Raw genomic sequence first — 18667 nt, 5'->3', positions numbered from 1 at the left:
TGGACTGCTTTCAGGAAGGCAGATTTTGTTTGAACCTTTTAAAGTGGTTTCAGTCGGTGGTTTCAGGTTCTCTGAAAGTATCCGGAGTTTCTCTTTGTAATTATTTCCGTTGTACCCCAGCAGGGTGTCGTTTCAAGAAAAACTAGAGAAAACTAGAGGATGAAAACTAGTCAAACAGCAGCAGCTGTACCAGAAGGTTCTGTTCCTAAAAAACGGAAAAGAGTCCAGATCAGACACAGACCTTCACAACAGTCACTGGAAAAACTACCACCAGTTCTGGAGATTTCCCAGTTCGCTGTTCTGTGTGTGCCGACACAACGCCGAGGCAAAAAGATGTCAATGACTATCAGTAAATATTTCTGTTTCATTTATTCCTCCCAGGCTTTTGCTAACTTTGAAAATGTTTAGTGCACTCAGCTTCTCTAAATATTTTTGCAGATAAATTCTGAGGTGCTAATTTACTTTATTATTAAAATTTGACATTCGTCAACTAGTAAGACATTTATATTCAGGCTCTTATTGTGAAGGCCGTGAAGACTGACTAAATAGCAGTAAAGTTTCCTCTCTCTCTCTTTTTTCCCTAATAACTTTATTCCAAAGAATAAACATACAGAAACGATAAAAGACAGATGATAGACAATTTAAACAAATAGTGAAGCTTCATTAATGCTAAAACTATTCACAGATGAAATAATCCAGATGTATTTACTGAAAAAAGAAGAAAAACAAACATCAAATGGAGGCATTGAGGGAGATAGTACAGGTGAGACAAAACGCTGCGTAAACGCTGGGAGACGGTTTTTGTTTCAGCGAAGGTGTTTATAACCTTGAACCGTCTCAACAATTAGACATACTTGAATTTATGAGGTCGAGTTGGATTCAGATGATTAGAAGCAGAGGAGTGGAGAGATGATCTAGTGCAGGAGAAACACTGACAGAGAGGGGTCACACGGAGAGGCAGAGGAGGAGAAACACAGAGGAAAGTAATTAAAATACGAGAGGAGTCTAGGTAGAGCTCTGCGTTGGATCGCCTCGGGTGCATCCATCTCGGCGCAGACAGAAGCACATTACAAATGAAGGGTGTGATGCTGGCGTTTCGGGATCGGAGGGAGAGCGTGTTCTCTAATTAACAACTACCCAACGGGGCCATCCCCTGCTGCAAAACATGCCAGTCTCCTCCTCCATTCTTGCATCCATCAACTTCCCACTCTTTATAATCTGGAGTAAACCTTTAATGCACTAACTCTGTGAGAAGGAGCTGATCTGGGACTAGATATGAATGCAGGGATAGATCCAGAGGTAATGAGCTCACACCAGTCCACAGGACATCTTTGTTACATGGCTGTTCAGGGTAACATGGTGAGTTTATGAGAAACACATCATCATTATGTAAGCAACACTCACTCTACTGGGGGGTTGATGTCCTCAGCTTTCGTCTCGAAGAAGTGCAGTACCTCCTCGCTCTGAGAGATGTGGGGAGGAAGTCTCACCAGAGCCTGAAAATGGAAAGAGAGGAAAACATGAAGGCCACATGTCACACTCTTAGGGTGACATGTGAAAGATCCAGCATTAAACTGATTTAGTCTCATAAAACAACAACATTCAGGATGGGCAGTTTATTCAGTTGGGTGGGGTCAGAGTGCATTCCCGCCAGCCCTGTTTGTCCATTTTAATTAAATTCTAGCTTGTTCACCTAGAATGTCTGGTTCGGTTGGGGAAGTGTGAATGCACAATCAGTCTGAAGTGGACCAAAACAGCAACTCTGGTCCGGCTATAAACCCAAGCCTTGGTTAGGCTGAAGTAAATTCTGATGCACTCCAGAAGTAGGAAGCGCACTGTGCTGGATTGCATTCTGGGTAAATACAACCATAACCAAAGCGCACGTGTCTGGTGGTCTTCATCAAACAAAAAAGAGAAGCCACTAAAACCTAACACCTCTCCATTTTTGTTACATTTTGTGAAGTATGAAGTTGCTCTCAGGGTCTTTTTCAGAGGTTTTCGAGTTTTTTCCTTCAATGGTTCTTGGTGCAGCGCCCCCACAGGCGAGAGGGGGAACAGGTTGCTCAAAGAGTTTGTTTTGTGCTCATTTGTGCCTTTTTTTAAGGACATACTTGCAGTCATTTATGTGTAAAATTTACAAAGAAGGGTGGAGCGCACATCCCTGAAGTGACTCTGGGGATCTGGATGTTTTCTGGATGGGACACCAATCATCCTAAAATCCATTTCATCAAGACTAAAACTGAGCAGGAGTTTATTCATGGTGATCAAATTCCTGCTCCTTGTACTTCTATTAAAAATAGAAGTGAAAGAATCTGCATCACTTGATAATCCAAAAGGTGTAAAAATATTTGCATGTAAGATTTTTTTCACATTTTAGATTGAAATCCTAGCAAGCAAAACACGTAAACGCAGGATTTATCTGACTGAACCTGATGACTTTTGACCAGCATAGATTTGTGATATAGATCAGTGAACTGCTGCCTCAGAGTGTCTTCAAAGACAGAGCTCAACCCCAGTCAAAAAGGATCATGTGTCTGTTATCCATCTATATTTAATCAGCCGACCGGCTGCAAGCAGAGCTGGAGCTCAGCTACGCAGCCGCCAAACGAGGAGCCGAACCGTGAAGATGAAACAGAACGGGCCTTTAATTTAAACAGCTGAAATCGTCATCTGAACTACCTTCATATTACATTCATCTCTAATATCACAGAAGAAGTCTCTCGGTGGCGACTGAAGAGGCCGCATCGCGCTGAGCATCCACAGCTGCCTGGACCCCAGCATCCCGTATTCTCCTGAGCAAAAGCCTTTGAAAACACTGGGTAATTACTCTTCCTCTCTCTTGTTTGTGCCTCACAAACAGGACACAGGAATTAAACAGTGTTGCACGCTTTGCAGCGCTGCATGAAAGGGAGAGCCTGTTGCAGTAGAAATTACTGCACTTCAGGTTATTTGGGTAAGAAAGAGTCTGTCTACGAGCGGATCTGCTTTTATTTCTTTGCTCCCAATTAATGAGTTGATACTCTGGCTAACCTTTGCTAATGCAGGCCAACAATACAACCTCCTAATTCTGTGTGAAAACAAAGCCTCTGTATTGCAGTCATTTCCCTCTGATAGTGTGGAGTTGTGCCAAGTGGAAGGAAGGGAGGAGAGGAGGGTGTGAAGCAGGAAAAGATCCTAATCCTGCACACATGAAATAAAACCTATCTATTAAGAGTGTGAACAGGAAATGACAATCAAGTCTGTCTTGAAGTGTGTGATTATGAACAGGTAGTTCTTTGAAGTTGTGTAATTTTATGGGAAGGAAGTCTTGAAGGGTCAGAACTTCCTTTGCAAACAGCTGGAGTTTGACAAACTGAAGGTTCGACTGGTGGAACAATCTGGTCAGTCCTGCTGCTTCAGAACACCTGATCCAGGATCAGGATCAGATCAGGATCAGATCAGGATCAGATCAGGATCTGCTTTTCCTAATGTTGGGAGATCATGATCCACAATTATGACACTCGTCTCAAAATCAGTGATGTAAAAGTCGGACAAAAATGCAACATGGCCGAAGAGGCTTTGAAAACTATTGTGTATGCATCCAAACTGGCTTCACAAGTGGCAAAGTTCAAATTGGATCAGAGTTGGACCATCCAGACTGACATGTACAAGTCGCTATATTTAGCAAACAAAGATGTCATTCGCCAAAATCTGGATTTTTAAAGTTTGTGATGGGCCAGATCACAAAACCCTGATTCTTACACATGGAAGGAAACATTTCATAGTTTTTCACATTAAATCTCTGTGTGTTTTATTGAGATGTCATAAGACAGGGATAACTGTGAAACTCATAAATGGTTTTCATGATTTGTTTCAACCGGATTGTAAATGCTGACATTTTTCTGATTGCTTTTTGCAAAATCACTCAAGTTCAGGCAGATTAGAGGTAGAAATTTCAGTTCTTCTTCAAACAAATTCCCGTTATTTCTGGGAGATGTTCAAAGCTTTGCACTTTTATTTAGGGGTTTCAGAATAAAAGGGGACTAAATACAAGTTCATTAACAATCTAACAATTTAGATTGTTATTAGCAACAATATTGGAAAACAGGCATCTTTGCTTCCACTGCTTTGTGTGAATAATGAGAACAAATTCAGGGAGTAGAAAGACTTTTTCATGAAGTGTAAAGGAGCGTTTGGACTCTTCACAGGTCGGGAATGTTTCAGGACAACAGGGAGGTTTGCAGCCAGAGCTCTTTACCCTGCAGTAGTCATCGATGAAACGCAGCCGCTTCATGGCCACGTCTCGCACATGACTCCTCCGGAACAGGATTTTGCCTGGAGGGGGGAAAGGAAAAGGGACAAAAACACAGAATCAAAACGAGGAAAGGTGAAGGATTACCAAGGAAAGGTGTGATGCAATGCAGAGAGAACCAGAGGAAAGAACAGCGAGGAAACAGACGAGAGGAAAAAACTGGAACAAAGAAGAAGAAATTTGTGCTCGTTTTCAGTAAAAACTGAATGGTGTAGTTTTCAGATGAACCAGCAGATGTCAGTATTTTGCAGATCAACAATTTTGTATTGACTATTCATGAATATATTCAATATATATCCACGAATATATCTGATCAGTTTTTGGAGAAGCAGAGATTATCCAGGAGGTCTGGAAGAGAAAATCAGGTTTTTAAGACTGACAGTATATTTATAAGTTATAAATTCTTCTGCCTGTTAACAACTAAATCAGCCAAGATTGCAGAAACGTTCTGAAGCTGAGAATGTCTGGATGGAGAAACATTGAGTAGAAGCTGCTCGTTCATTCTGCACAATAAGATGAAACTGCAAATCTTCCATTTTATCAGCAAACCCAAATAAAACCCAAAGGACTTCATCACAGAGACCAAACAGACCCAAATGTTCCTAAAGCTTTGCACTGACAGATTAATGTTCAAACATTTACTAGGCCACTTGAAAACCCCTGTGTGTGCTTTTCATAACTTTACTAGAACTTAAGGTCACAAGAGGATTGATGCAGATTTGCAATCATTATTTTCTGGTAAAGAGAAAATTTGCTAGATGCTGCTGCCGCTAGTCTGTAGGAGCACAAGCAAAACTCCAGTTATGTTTTTGATGAGTGAATAGTGTGATAACATGATATAAAACTCAAAAAAGGAGCTTTTACATAACACCCCCCTTTAAAATACAAAAGCTCCAGATTTTCTCCATCTGTCATCAGTTTTATTGGTTTGATCTACGATCAGTTACATCTGTAGAGATGTGGATTGAACGAAGCCAGCAAGTTCTGAACTAATCCTGTCCAAATTGAACATTTTAATTTAATAACAGTTTCAAACACATTTTGCAGACAGGTCACTATTTGTCACATTTCTATTCATGTTTTATCATCAATTGAGACCAAGGAATCCCTGAATGCCAGCAGTGGCGCCTCTGCGTCCTGGATTATCAGTCCAACAGAAAGGTTGTTAAAGGGAGACACTTGAGTGCCGTAAGCTAATGGGCTCCTTCAATCCTTTCCCATTAGAAAGCCCATTAAGTGTCACACAGCGAGCTTGACCTGAATTACATGTCCGGAGAGGACGGCTGTCATTTGTAACCAAGAACGGTGACTTTACGGGGAAGATGGAGGTGGAAGTTTGATCATTGCTGTTAGTGGGAAAAATGAGAGCGATGCTGGGAGGGGACGGCTGGAGGGCAGGTGGAGACAGGGAGGGATTCCTGTTGATGCTGAGGCTACAGGGGCAGCCACAGAGCTTAAACATTTAAGCATTTACAAACATAATCTGCTGTAAATAGAAATAAGAACCTTATTCTGTAGGTTTTTCTTCAGCAGGATTTGCCATAAATCAGGGCTGGGACTGCAGCGCTGGGGAATCACAAGCCTGAATCCCAGCTTGTGATTCCCATGTAGTGACAAGGCTAAAATCTACACACAAATATACATGTGATGAAAACTACAACGGCGTAGCAAAGCCATTGCAGAAAGAAAAGAAAAGCAGTAAATTCCCATCAAACAACTCAGAAATCTTCTAGAAAATTCTTGTGATCCAAAAGTTTAAAAAAAAATTCAAGAGAAAAACAAATTTTTAGATTAATCTTAAAAATATTCTGGAAAAAAAACATTTCAATAGTTAGAAATTTTTTTGTTTTCCTAGAAATTTTCCAAGTAACATTTATTTTTTGGAGCAAATTTACTTTTTCTAACTATAATCGTCAGAAAATTCATTCACATGAGTAGAGGCGGAACATGCGACAGATCGGCCATGCACACGGCAGCCGGGAGGGAGAGTCACAGATATTGTCTCCTCAGCAGCACTTGCCGCGCCGGCATCAGTAACCAGCTCAGTGCGACGTCCCCTGAGTGCCAGTCATGCATTTTTAATACGTTCAGATAGGAGCAGCCTATTACCTGGGAGAAACGGGATGATCCTCTTCTTCGGATCTTTTTGCCCTCCCTCGATTGGGAACTTGTCAAGTAGCTGCATCTGTTGGGAAACAGAGGAGAGGAAGCCGCTCAGTGTTAACGGCACTTAAAATTCAAGATTTTGGGATTCCTTTGCTTCCTTTTTCTGAGTGAGAGATAACAGGATCGATTCTGTGATATTGACCGCAATCTCGTATATCATGTTGGAGCCAGGAGGCAATTAGCTTAGCACAAAACACAGGTCATGGCTCCTTTCAAGCCCTGAAAATATGCCCAGCAGCTCTTCCAAAGATCAATACCTGATATCTTGGATCTCATTTATTTGATTTGAGAATTAAAAAGAAACTGAAAGGGAACTATTCCAGTTGTAGCTTCGAGCGACGATATCCGTTATCACCGAGGCGCAAATAAAATTTGGAAAAATACTTTGTGCTAATTAGTTAAAACCACTTCTTTATTATGTTTTATCTCAAGAACACTCTAAAGGGACAAGTATCACTATCTCTGAACTAGCATCAGGTTCTAGTTCAGAGAAGCTAAAACCAATTCTTCTGTTTCATTATTGTGGCACCGCACGCCTCATCTCCAACTTAGAGCTGCTTTTTACATTTTTATGATCTTTTCTCAGCTTTTGATCATTTTTTGGTAGATGCATTTCTTTTCAGAACAATTATCCCCTCTGGTTTTAAATCTCTGTAGCTGAAATGATATTGGCGCAGTGTAGCCATGGCAACAGGATGTTTCTTTTTGCTTATCATGTATGTAGATCAGGTCCAAACTGCAGAGAGAAGGAGAAAGTTAAAATCATCTCTCCCATCGGTCAAACTGGGGGAGGATCACATCAACGACTCCGGCGTCTCTCTGCCCGACTTTCTAACCAGACAAAGATTTAAAGCAACAGCGTCTTCAGTCAGAGGCCTCGTCAGACTGACTGCTACTGGACATCCTTCCTCTCCACAGCATCACGACTCTTTGAAGATCTTTGGGTCATGAGTTACAACATTTCATTTAAATGAAATCGTTTTGAATTTGAATTTGAACTTTTGATTTTTGTAGAAAGTACATCTTGATGATGATGTCTTCATTGTTCGTGGAACTCCAGAGTGAAGTTTGCTGAAACTTGATCCAAACAAGAAAGCTTCACCGTTCATGTAAGCAATAAACGTAACGGGGGGAAACTGGCGCCCGTTTCCTGGAAACGTCACAAACATGCAGCAGCACAACATGTCTCCTATTGGAACAATGAGAAACTTTCTACAAGTTAAGAAGCACATGGAATCGCTCTCAGACATTCAGACTGCAAATCAAACTTGTAAAGTCCAAGATTAACTTAGTTTCTGCTTTCTATGACTTGTTAAGAATTAAAAAGATGAAGAACTTGATCTTAGCTCGTTAATTAATTCTTAGTCCCGAATTCCTGTGTCTGTGTAAGTGTGCAGAGAGAAAAGAGCAATCATACGACGTCAGACTTCAGATATTCAGAGTTTTATCCAGAGAAAATCAATCCAAGAAGAACTTTACAATAAGCCTCTCACCTAGAGCAAAAGTCCAAGACATTACAAAACAGAGACAAAGAACTGAGTAAAAAAGACAAAAGTATAACAGAAGATGCATCCTCCGGGAAACTCTCACTCAGCACAAAGAGATTCCAACTTCTGCTGTGAAACAAACCATTTTTTATAGACTGCATATTCTCCTCATTTAAATATATGCATTAGGAGGTGTGTTCTTTTCCTTTGTGTGGGCTGTCTCAATGTTAATTTTATTACCTCCTGCTAAAGAGCCCCAAAAGCAGATATACGGCAAACCCTTCTCGTATCAGCCGCTGTCCAGTTTGATATATGATTGCAGCTGCAGCGCTATCTGTGCCTCAAAATGTTTCCACAAGAAAGTAGTTTGTTTTTTTTAACCAAGCTTGCACACAATGTAATGCTAAATAATGACTATAAGTTTGGATCTAATAAGTAACTAATTAAAAACATTCTTAAAGAAATATAGTTAATTCTAATATAGATAAAATTATTTATAAAAAGTTTTAAGATCCTAGTGAACTTTTGAACCATGCTCAGGAATTTGTTAATTGCCTGGCAGACAGACTCTCTGTGTAAAGAGATTCTAGGCCTGTCTTTTCTGTAGAATCCTCCCTAAGAATTTATATAAGTTCAGAGATTCAGCAGTTGTTTTAGTTTGGATCTTTATCTAAATTTATGTGAATGTAGAGTGTACTTTAACTTTCTATGGTATATTTCATATGTATCAAAACTATCCTGTGCAGTATTGTGCTAATTTAAAATATTATTTCAACAGACTTCAAATGATTCACAGATTTCAGCTTTTAGTAATTAGATTTAACTAAATCCTAAAGGTTTGATTCAGCCATAATGCTGAAGGGTTTTTAAACAGATATTAAAGACTAAAACTATCAGAGCAAGATCAAAAGTTAGGACAACTGCAGTAGCCTTAGAACTGCCATGCTAGGACTGTAGTACAGTTTGTTAGACAGGAAGTTAGAAAGTTAACATGTAGACTTGTGTGAGTATGTTTACGTGTTCATTAGCTTGTATGCTACAAATTCTGCATGTCAGATATGCTGCTGAATATCAGGTTGTAATGAATTCGTGTTGCAACTCTGAGACAATTATTCCAAAACTATTCCAGCTCGTTTATGATGAAAACTAGCACAACTTTAATCACAATCTAATTTCAGTTCTATTAAAATACATCCTACTGGTTTTCAGTAGGATTCACTAGCAGCATGCTAGCATGTAGCATAGTCATTTTTTAAACTGCACTGCTACTAAATGCAGTAAGGTACAAAATAATCTGAAGTGAGTTTCAGGGTTTGTGTCATTTCTTGGAAATATCTGGTTCAGTTCGTTATTTAATAAGCAAAGATCAGAAGACTACATTTTGTTTGAGAGTCAAACAAGTGAAGAGGTTTGGGAAGGGAGAGGAAGGCGCAGCAGACCTGCTGTAATAAAGCGGAGAGAGCAGAGGGGAAGGATTCAAACCAGAGTTCCTCCTGTGTGTGTGGGAGGCTGGAAGTCCTAAAGGAGAACATGACAGTGTCTGAATCTGATGGCTGTGAGCTGTAAAACACTCCAGGGAGCTAACATGTGAGCAAACAGCCTGGAGGTGCTGGGATGTTTGAAATGTCTGGAAACAGAAATCCATTCCCACTCCCATCCATCCTTCACAGAGCCACGCTTTGTGACACAGTTCGGGACACAAGAGCGCCACTGGGGTCTCGGTCTAGGATAGTGGGCTGCAGCTGCAGGTTTCTGCTCCTTTACTGCAAGATGCTGCGTTTGCAGCCCTGCTCTGCTGCTTCCTACACTTCCAACAGAAAGAAATGTGGATGCAGCTAAATCAGCATTTTCATTCATTTACTGCTGCAAGAACCAAAATCAGAGTCTGGTTGGCTCTCCCACTCTCACATGCAGGAACCTTAAACGGCCCACTTGGATCAAGGTCGACGCATTGTTTAAAAGAGACTCTTTCCTGGTGCTGAAGACAGATTCCTGGCAGGAGAAGCGGAGCGGCCTGGAATTGTTGGACCAGTGAGACAGAAAATGGTGAGAACAGGTGGGACAGTGTGGATCGGATGACAGCCTGGAACCGCTCGGCTCGCACGCTTACTACGTCCATTTGTCAACAACACAAACACAACTTTAAGTCCAGATGGTACTGCTGAGACGAAAAGAAACAAAAATTAATAATAAAAACGACGTGTATGCCAAAGCATCGCTCCACTTCTCAGACTTCACTGTCTCCTTGGTAACCAGCGCAGGGAGCGCGTGAAGAAGAGTTGTGAAGAGACGTGATTGGCTGGAGCTTCGCAGCTCTGGACCAACAGCGGAAATGTTGGAGTCAGGTAGAAAAAAAATGAATAGGAGTGTTTTTTCTTCTCTCCTGTCAGAGGACAGTTTAGGATGATGTAATGTTTACTTGGCTGTCCGCTTTACGCGAGAGCTTCTGTGACACGTTTAGGGAGTTCACATCGCAGGAAACCGTTCCCTCTTCTAAACACATGAGAGTCAATAATAAAAGTTCAAATATTTACCAGACCAAAAAAAAACACTTCGTAACATCAGCACAACAAATTATTATTTCACATTGATTTCTTCCTGACAAAATTGCTCACAGCAAGACATTTATTGCATATTTTTCTGGATTTTAGACCAAAGACCCTGAGGAAATCTCACAATCTGCTCATGGCTCAGGAAAAGCTCTGCAACATCTCCGTGCAAACATCACCGTTTAATGGCAAATCGAAAACATGCAGTTATGGCACAAGGGGCCAGCAGTCATTGCGATCCTTTACGTCGCTGATGCAACAATTTCAGATAAAGGCCGCTATCTGATCTCCTTCTGCAGAAAGTGTTTGAAACAGAAATGGAGATCATGAGGCAGGAGCCAACAAACAGAAACTGCCTGAATATGTCTGAATATTTTACGACAGATTCATAGAAGCCATTTTTCTGTCTGTGCTGTAACATCTAAACATCTGCACACGTTTAAATGGACAGGGCAGGCAGAGTGAGGCAGGTTTAACCAGCACTGTTCACCCACTGCATGCAAACGCAGAGAAGCTGACAGAAGCTTAAACCAATCAAATGCAAAACAGTGCAGAGATATTTTATAGAAACTCAAAATTCACACTGAACTGATGCTGAAAAGAGACAACATATAAGGCTGCGGTTACAAAATCAACAACAAAAAGTCACTCCACTAAACCTGCAGGTCAAAGGTCAAGACCAATTCTAATAACCTTCAGCATTTTAACCAAAAGCTTTGTAATATTATCTAACTCAATGTAGGACATTACAGCTGACAGACTGCAATACCACAACCGTCTGTAATGTTTTATGAAGAGGACTGTGCTGAGTACTTGTGAGCTGTCAGTATCTTACCTCTAAAAATGTTGAATATTGATTAAAAAATGTTAGTTGTGCTGGCAGATGTTTTTAACCCCCTAAGGAGAAATTTTCCCCACGTCAAAATGATAAAACCTGCCACAGATTTTGATAAATATTAAACATTTATTGACTTAAAACGAGCTGCTTTATCTTACTGAAAAGTTATTCTGAAGTTTTTGGTCTCATTGCAAGTGTACAAAGATATTTGCAATATGAAATACTTGGTAAGACTTTTGCAGCATGCTGCTCTTACTCCGGTGTGTTTTTTGGGCATTCTGCAGACTGGTCGGTCCGGAGGTCAGACTCCTGAACCATCTGATTTGTGTGGATTGGAGCAGTGATCTGTAACAGGTTGTGAGCTGAAAGCATCCAAAGAGTCCAGATTTATCAGAGCTGATTTACAGAAACATTCCTGAAAACCAAAAACATTTGACCCTTCACTAAAAGTGAAGCAGAAGAACATTTTAAGTATTTTTTTTTTACCCAGAAGTAGAAAAAAAGTATCTCTGCACAGTTTAGCGACAGAAAGCTGGAGTATGAACACTCAGAAGAACAAGTCCCTCTGCTATGAATAGCACATCTATAAAAGGAGCTGTGAGAGTCACTTGGCCTGAACTCGGGGAAGCCATGGCGCTCTGTTTATGAGGACCGATAAGTCACTTCCTGCTGTGGGTCATGTGACTGTAAAGGGTTTCTCCCGGGCCTCTGGTTGGAGATGAACACACATGCTGAAGTGTAGCTGTGGAGGAACTCATGACCGGCCGACGAGGCGAGCATGTGATTTTCTCATCGTCTCTGAGCTCAGAGTGGTGAGAAACAGACCCAACACGCTGCACACTGCACGTTCCTCCTGGCGCTACTCGGGCACGAAATGATCAAATCTCTGCTCCTGCTGCGTCTTCCTGCAAACATCTAGCTGCTGGAGCAAATCTGGCTTCTGTTCACGATTGAATCATCTCGTCTCCTTTCAGTTTGAATCTTGGATCCTTCAGATTGTTTCCAGGAGAAAGAATAAAACAAAGCTCAGAGCTTTTCTTTTTCTAAATAGAGCATGTGAGAGAAGACTGAGCATGCCTCAGCACCGGCAGGCTTCAGGCTCTGCTGAACAGATGTCTGGAGATTGCTTTCAGAGTTGTTGCATCTAGAGTCACAGATTCCATCCCTTGATGCGCAGAGATGGAACGTTATTTCAGGAAGGAACATGATCTCCTGATATCCTGCATTCTTTCCTGCAGCTGAAACACGAGTCGGGAGAATGAGAGTTCAGTTTCTGAATCTGTCAACGCTGCGGAGCTGCGCCCCAGATTGTGAGTCACGGCGCCCTCGTTTTCAGTGTGGCAACAGGTGCAGGGGCTGGGTGACTTCTGGCTGTCTGCAGTTGCTCTTTTGTTGCCCTGCTGTGGGCTCAGAATAAGACTCTGTACTTTCACCTTGAAATCTCAGACTTTCTCTGAGAAATTAACAAGAATTTTTGTTTGTTTTTTAAAGGGGCAGTTTTATGTTTTTCAGCCACATTGTGCCATTCTGTAGCTCAATCAAGCAACTATGTTACCATCAGTAATTATAGCAATGCTGCAAATACTAAATATGAGTTCAGGAGTGTTTATGGAATCACAGTATAACATGATGTCAGGCTCAAAAAAGTTGATTTTACACAATGCTGCCCGTTACAAAGCAATGCAGGGTGGAACAATTTTCCTTTTGATTCTCAGAAAAAGGGGAGAAACTGGGTGGTCAAAATGGAGGCTGAGGGCCACTGAAGGTCCCCGGACTGATTCTGTGCGGCCCTCTCATCCACAGTTCAAGAGGAAATGAAATAAATTCACACAAAACTGCAACTTTAAATAAAAATCTGTGAACAGACATGTTGATGCAACACGAAGTGATAATTTGTGTCGTCATGGCAGCTATCATCATATACTCATTATTGGTGAAGCCAAATCTGTATTTTATTGCTATATTATAACCTGTCTAAATACAGAAAGTATTGTTAAATGAAGACTCAGATTTTATTACTGAGAACAGACAAAATGCATTTTCAGTTTTCTTCAATAGAGCCAAAAAAATATGAAACAAACTGGATGCCTTTCATTTAAATTGGAAAACATACAAAAACTATTTGAGGTTTTGGATCTACAGTCCTGTTTCAAACAAATCTGAGTACAGAATAAAAATGGTTCTTTCTTTGTTTATTGCTAAAAGGTAAAAAAAAAAAAAAAAAAAAAAAAAAGAATCGCAACATTTTGGTTAATTCAGTTCTTAAAAATTGTATTTTATTGGGCCTGTGAATGTGACTTTGGCCGACTTGACAAAATGTTTGGAATCCCCGAAAAGCAGCAGCATCATTAAACTTTGAACCTCAACAATCCCTGCAGAGATTAAAGTTCGTTTGTGTCACATGGCCTGAGAGGACGGCGACCTGACAAATGTTCCCGCCTTCAAAATCAATAATTGTGAGTTGGACGATGAAACAAGAGGACTGCCTCCACATGATCTGGCTTCACCTCAAACTTACAGATAAAGTACGTTTTTTCTGTAAGTGTGGGATGGATGAACGTGAATAAATCTTCGACAGAGTTTCCATCAGGACTCCAAACAAAAAGCCAAGCTGGTTAAAATTCAGTGGAAACAACCAATTTAAAAGAACTGAACCAATTCTGCCAAGAAGTGAGTTCAAATATCCAGCCAGAAATAATCTAGAACAACATTGAAGAACCAATTATGTTTTCCTTTTAAACAGGTTAGGAGAGAAATCATTTTAGTTCAATTTTTTGCACAAAACGATTGTTAGACAATGAGATTTAACCTCTTCAGTTCTGCCTATTATCAAACTGGGATTTTAAAAATCAACCCTCGCCTCTGCAGAGGTCAGCAGTTAGTCAACGCTTCGCCGACACAAACACATCGGAGCAAAACTGAAGCATTCGCTTTGGGAGAGCCTCCAACCGGACCAATGCTTCTGCCATTTCTTGTCTGTTGTGCAGATATTGTATTTCATTCTGTTTGTAATAGATGATGCAATGAGATATCATGGTTGCCCAGGCATTTCATCACGTATCAAGCTTTGAATCAAGTCCAGCATTTATTCTGTTTCCAGAGAGACGATAAATGTTCCTCTGACATTTTCAGGCACTTTTCCACTCTAGCGGCTTGGCAGAAATCGGACAGAGTGAACCGGCAACGCTTTCGGCTTCCAAAGCGGGAAACCAAAAACGAACAGTGCTGGCTTACCCTCACACTGCTTTCATTTAGTTACCAAAGTAGGCCAGCCAACAAGCAGTTGAGTGCAATTAGAGGCAGAGCGAACAGGCGCTCACCTGTGCCAAGGCCCGGCAGAAACGGCAAACCAGAAACTGCTTGGAGGCCAGTTTCACTTCATTCTTCATGTCTGTTTCACTGTCAAATCTGAACATTATTTCCAAACCAGGTGGAGGAACGATGGAGGAAAGCAGAGACATAATGAAACGGGAACTAAAATTAGCCTTTGTGGTGATGGTGTGCTGTGCGGCAGCGAGGGAACCGGGGCGAGGCTGTTTCTACCGACTCAAACCTCTGCTGCTTGCTGTGTTGTCAGCTAACAGCTTCCTGTCACAGTCTGGGAGACCTCAGACGCGTGACGGCTGTCAGGGCATCGAGAGCATCGCTCAACATCTGTCACCGCTGTCTGTATGTGTGTCCTGCCTGGGCGACACCATCAGGACCGGTCAGCACCCGATGGCTCACTAACCAACCCTTTAGCTCATGTTAGAGTTTTTATGCACCGGCTAAAGCATAAATAAACAATATGACAGCCAGCAATATGACAGATGATGTTCCTATTTGAACATCGCCATTAGATGCTCAAATAGGAAGTCCTTATCGTTAAATAATTAATGAACATGTAGAACACTGACGGAAAACAGCAGCATAATGCTTCACTCTTCCTGTTTATTACATCCATGTGTAACATCCACATCAGACAAAATTACGCTCTGGCAGCCTGTTAATGTGCCCAAACCAGCAGATGGAAAAACACCCAATATAAATTTTCTGTTTTCTGTTTTTGTTATGGATTTAATGAACTCAGTCACTCAAATTCAGGCGATGACGCCTGAAGATGATCGTCTTCAGCATCTGCGACTTTCCTCCCTAATTTTATGAAAGCAGAAGGAATGGACTCTGTTTGGAAATGCCAAATTTTCATTGAATTATAACCGATACTGCACTTCAACAGTTTATAGTCCCCAAAGCTCCAACTGTGATGAAGAGGACCCAGGGGATTAGATTGCATCACAGAGTAATGAAAAGACAGACTGGATAAACAACAGAAATGCAATTCTCCAATCAAATGAGCAAAATAAAAGAAAGCATGCAAAGCAGCGTGAGAGAAACCTGGAGGAGAACATCAGTGAATCCTTGACCTGCAAATGAGCAGGTCGGTTTGGATTAGCAGGGAAAACACCCGGGTGGGGTGGACAGGTGGGGGTTTTGGTGTTAAAGGTGAAGCGAAACAGAGACAGATGGAGGTGAGAGGATGTGAGCCCGAGGAGGAGGAAACGAAGTGAGAAACTGTGAGACATTGATACGAATGAGTGTGCAGCAGAGAGGACATGAAGACAAAGAGAAGACGGATGGAGACAGGAGGATAGGAGGAGACGTCCACCGCAGCTTCGTCCATCTGTTATCTGTGAACGGCTCTATCTCAGCCTCTAACCAGCCGGGTGGCATTTAGAGCCTGGACGTGTTCTGTCCAGCCTGATGTTTACTCAATCATTGTTTATTAACCTGCTGAGCGAGAGGCGAGGCGCTGGGACGCCGGCTGCGCTCAAACTGCCCCCGTCACCAATACTGCAGATAAGCAGAGGCTGAGTGCCAGTTTCAGGTCTGGATTCTGCTTCATCAGCAGCAAAACAGGGAAAGAGAGAAGTTTGCTTTTCCACTGCCTGATGGTTTAAACCTCTGAGAATACACAGATTTTATCAAGCAAATATTAATAAACACAAGGATTTCTTCCAGATTAAAGTTTTTGGGCTGTGCATGCAGCAGTTCTTGGGTTTGTATATTTTAAGAAACAGAAACAGGCTTAGTGCTGCTTAAGAAGAGCTATAATTGTTGGAGAGAATCTTTAGCTGAACTCAGCATGTCCGTCCTCTGAACTTTACATAACGTTAACGTTGACATCCTCTCCGCCTACAGAAACTTTCAGTATCTTTGTTGGAGATTCTGCAGGGAAATGGAAGTTGAAGGATAATAAACCATTCAGTGATTTATAAACTAACAAGTAAATAATTTTCAGACATCTGCAGATAATCCAGGAGGAAGCTAAGAAAAAAGAAAACACAGGTCGCAGTAACAACCTTTAGTGGAGCATTGACTGCAGCTTCTGTCTGTTGGGATGTAGAACCAGGATTAACGGTGTTGGGATATGATGGACTTCACTGTCACAAACTTCTGTCATAATTATCATTTTCAGCCATTGTTTAAATCCAGGTTTGCCGTGACTCACTTCTTCTGGTGCAGAATTATGACGCACGTCTCAGATCAATGACGAGAAATTCCAATAAAGTCATTCAGACAATCGAATACGTATCGGATTTAGTAAAACAAACAGAAGTAGCAGAAATCAAAATGAATTGGGTCATTTTGAAGGCTCATTTCCATGGTAATGACCTTTTGGCCAGACCAAGTTGTGACGGGCTCCAGAGGGAAACGTTTCAGAAACTCTAAGCTCATCATAACCAAACACATTTAGAGACGCGAACACAACAACAAAGACGGGCCGTCGTCTTCGGGTTATTTGGTCGTGTTCAGGCTAAATCGATTTGTTTGGAAACGTCACATGCACTGGAAGAAAAGCGTAATGAAAACACGCCTCACACAGTTCTACCGCCTCCCACAGGCCTGCATGCACACTGCATAGTTTCCATAGTTGGTTTTCATTCCATGGTTGATGTAAATGTAAGTGGAATGTTTTTCTTTCACACACATGATAAGGTTTTGGAAACATCGTGTTAAAAGGCCAAAACTTCTGTGGACATCCTGGTTGTAAGCAGATGGAATCAAACTAAATATTCTTTGATATTACAAATTCTATTCAATATTTTAACTGCATCAATTTGTCTTTATAACTATAATGGGAGTTATAATGTGATTACCAAAAGGATCTAACCTTTGACACCTGGTGTCTAAATCCAGCTAGTTTGTAAATCGTCTAATTCCAGCTTCCTCTAAACCAATCAGTTCAAATAAACAGCTGATGGAAACTGAGGGAGGAAAACACACAGCATCAATGAAGCTGGGATCATTTTAGTTATACAACTGCTACAAGTAACTACATGTACGCCTTCTCATGCTTTCATATGTCTTTTTATCACAGGCTGTTGATAGTATCTGTCCTTCAATCATTCAACAGAGCAAAGAGAAACCAGAACCTCTGCACACGCAAGAGGAGGAGAGTGGATAAAATGGAAAAACATCATGAATAAGAAAGAAAAGCCTTGAGAAGTTTCTCCCTGCAGGCTTCAGAGCTTCTCTCTAACGCGCCTCTCTGTCAGATTCAGGCAGAGAAGATCTTGAACTGGACAGAAACATATGTCAGCTGCAGAAACCGGGTCGCAGGGCAAACTGACTATGGAGAGGCTTCAGAATCTGTTCAGTACATTCAATAATCAGCAGTCAGGATCAGGATGAGAGATTAAGAAATGTTGATGCAAACGCTAATAAAGCAACTCATGTTTGGGATTATTGTCCCACTTGTGTCCAGGCTTTAGCTTTCAGGCTGAGTTCAATATTCCCATCTAATATTGTTTCCATATGAGCCTTTTGTGAAATAAAAATCACCTCATCGTGACGCAGCCGCCACCTTGCTTCACAGTTCACAGATTTGAAAAGAACCTCTTTTCCTCACCAAACAATGACCCAAGAAGGTGGTGAGGTTGTTATTTTCCAGAGATATTGACTGTGCTCATTTTATGACACAGTCAATAACTTCAGTTTAAAATGCTGTTTACATCAAACATTACGTAAAGGAAATTTGATTTTATTATTTGATTTCATCTTGAAATGGACCTTTAAGAAGCTCCTGTTCTTCCAGCCAACAATGATCCTCCATTATGCTGTTTACACCTGTGATTAGGAGCATTGGACTGTTCCTCCAGCTGTTTGCTAATTCCTGATGCTATTTTTAATTAGTATGGGTACAACTCTTATTCAGCTATCCAAACTTATTTATTTACATTTATCTTTTGGGATCTCTGTCTCTTTTTCAGCTGCATGTAAAACATGAAAGTGTCCAACTATGATTTCTCTCTCCTCTTAAATGTCCTGGAAACTGGAACAGGGGCAGAGTTTGGCC

The 18667-nt window shown here is 41.1% G+C and overlaps 1 protein-coding gene across 1 annotated transcript in view; it reads right to left on the bottom strand.

The window, feature by feature from the left end:
* LOC129351055 (SH3 and PX domain-containing protein 2A-like) overlaps positions 1 to 18667 on the bottom strand; it is an 84533-nt gene that overhangs the window by 50308 nt on the left and 15558 nt on the right. Inside the window, 3 exon segments of the mRNA XM_055019829.1 lie at positions 1405 to 1496; positions 4238 to 4314; positions 6401 to 6476. Of these exon segments, the coding sequence (XP_054875804.1) occupies positions 1405 to 1496; positions 4238 to 4314; positions 6401 to 6476 (245 nt within the window).

Source organism: Poeciliopsis prolifica, unplaced genomic scaffold, assembly GCF_027474105.1.
Source record: "Poeciliopsis prolifica strain line A6 unplaced genomic scaffold, Auburn_PproV2 SCAFFOLD064, whole genome shotgun sequence".
NCBI classification, from domain to species: domain Eukaryota; kingdom Metazoa; phylum Chordata; class Actinopteri; order Cyprinodontiformes; family Poeciliidae; genus Poeciliopsis; species Poeciliopsis prolifica.
The sequence above is the reverse complement of the archived record's forward strand: the minus strand, read 5'-3'. Positions and strand labels throughout refer to the sequence as shown.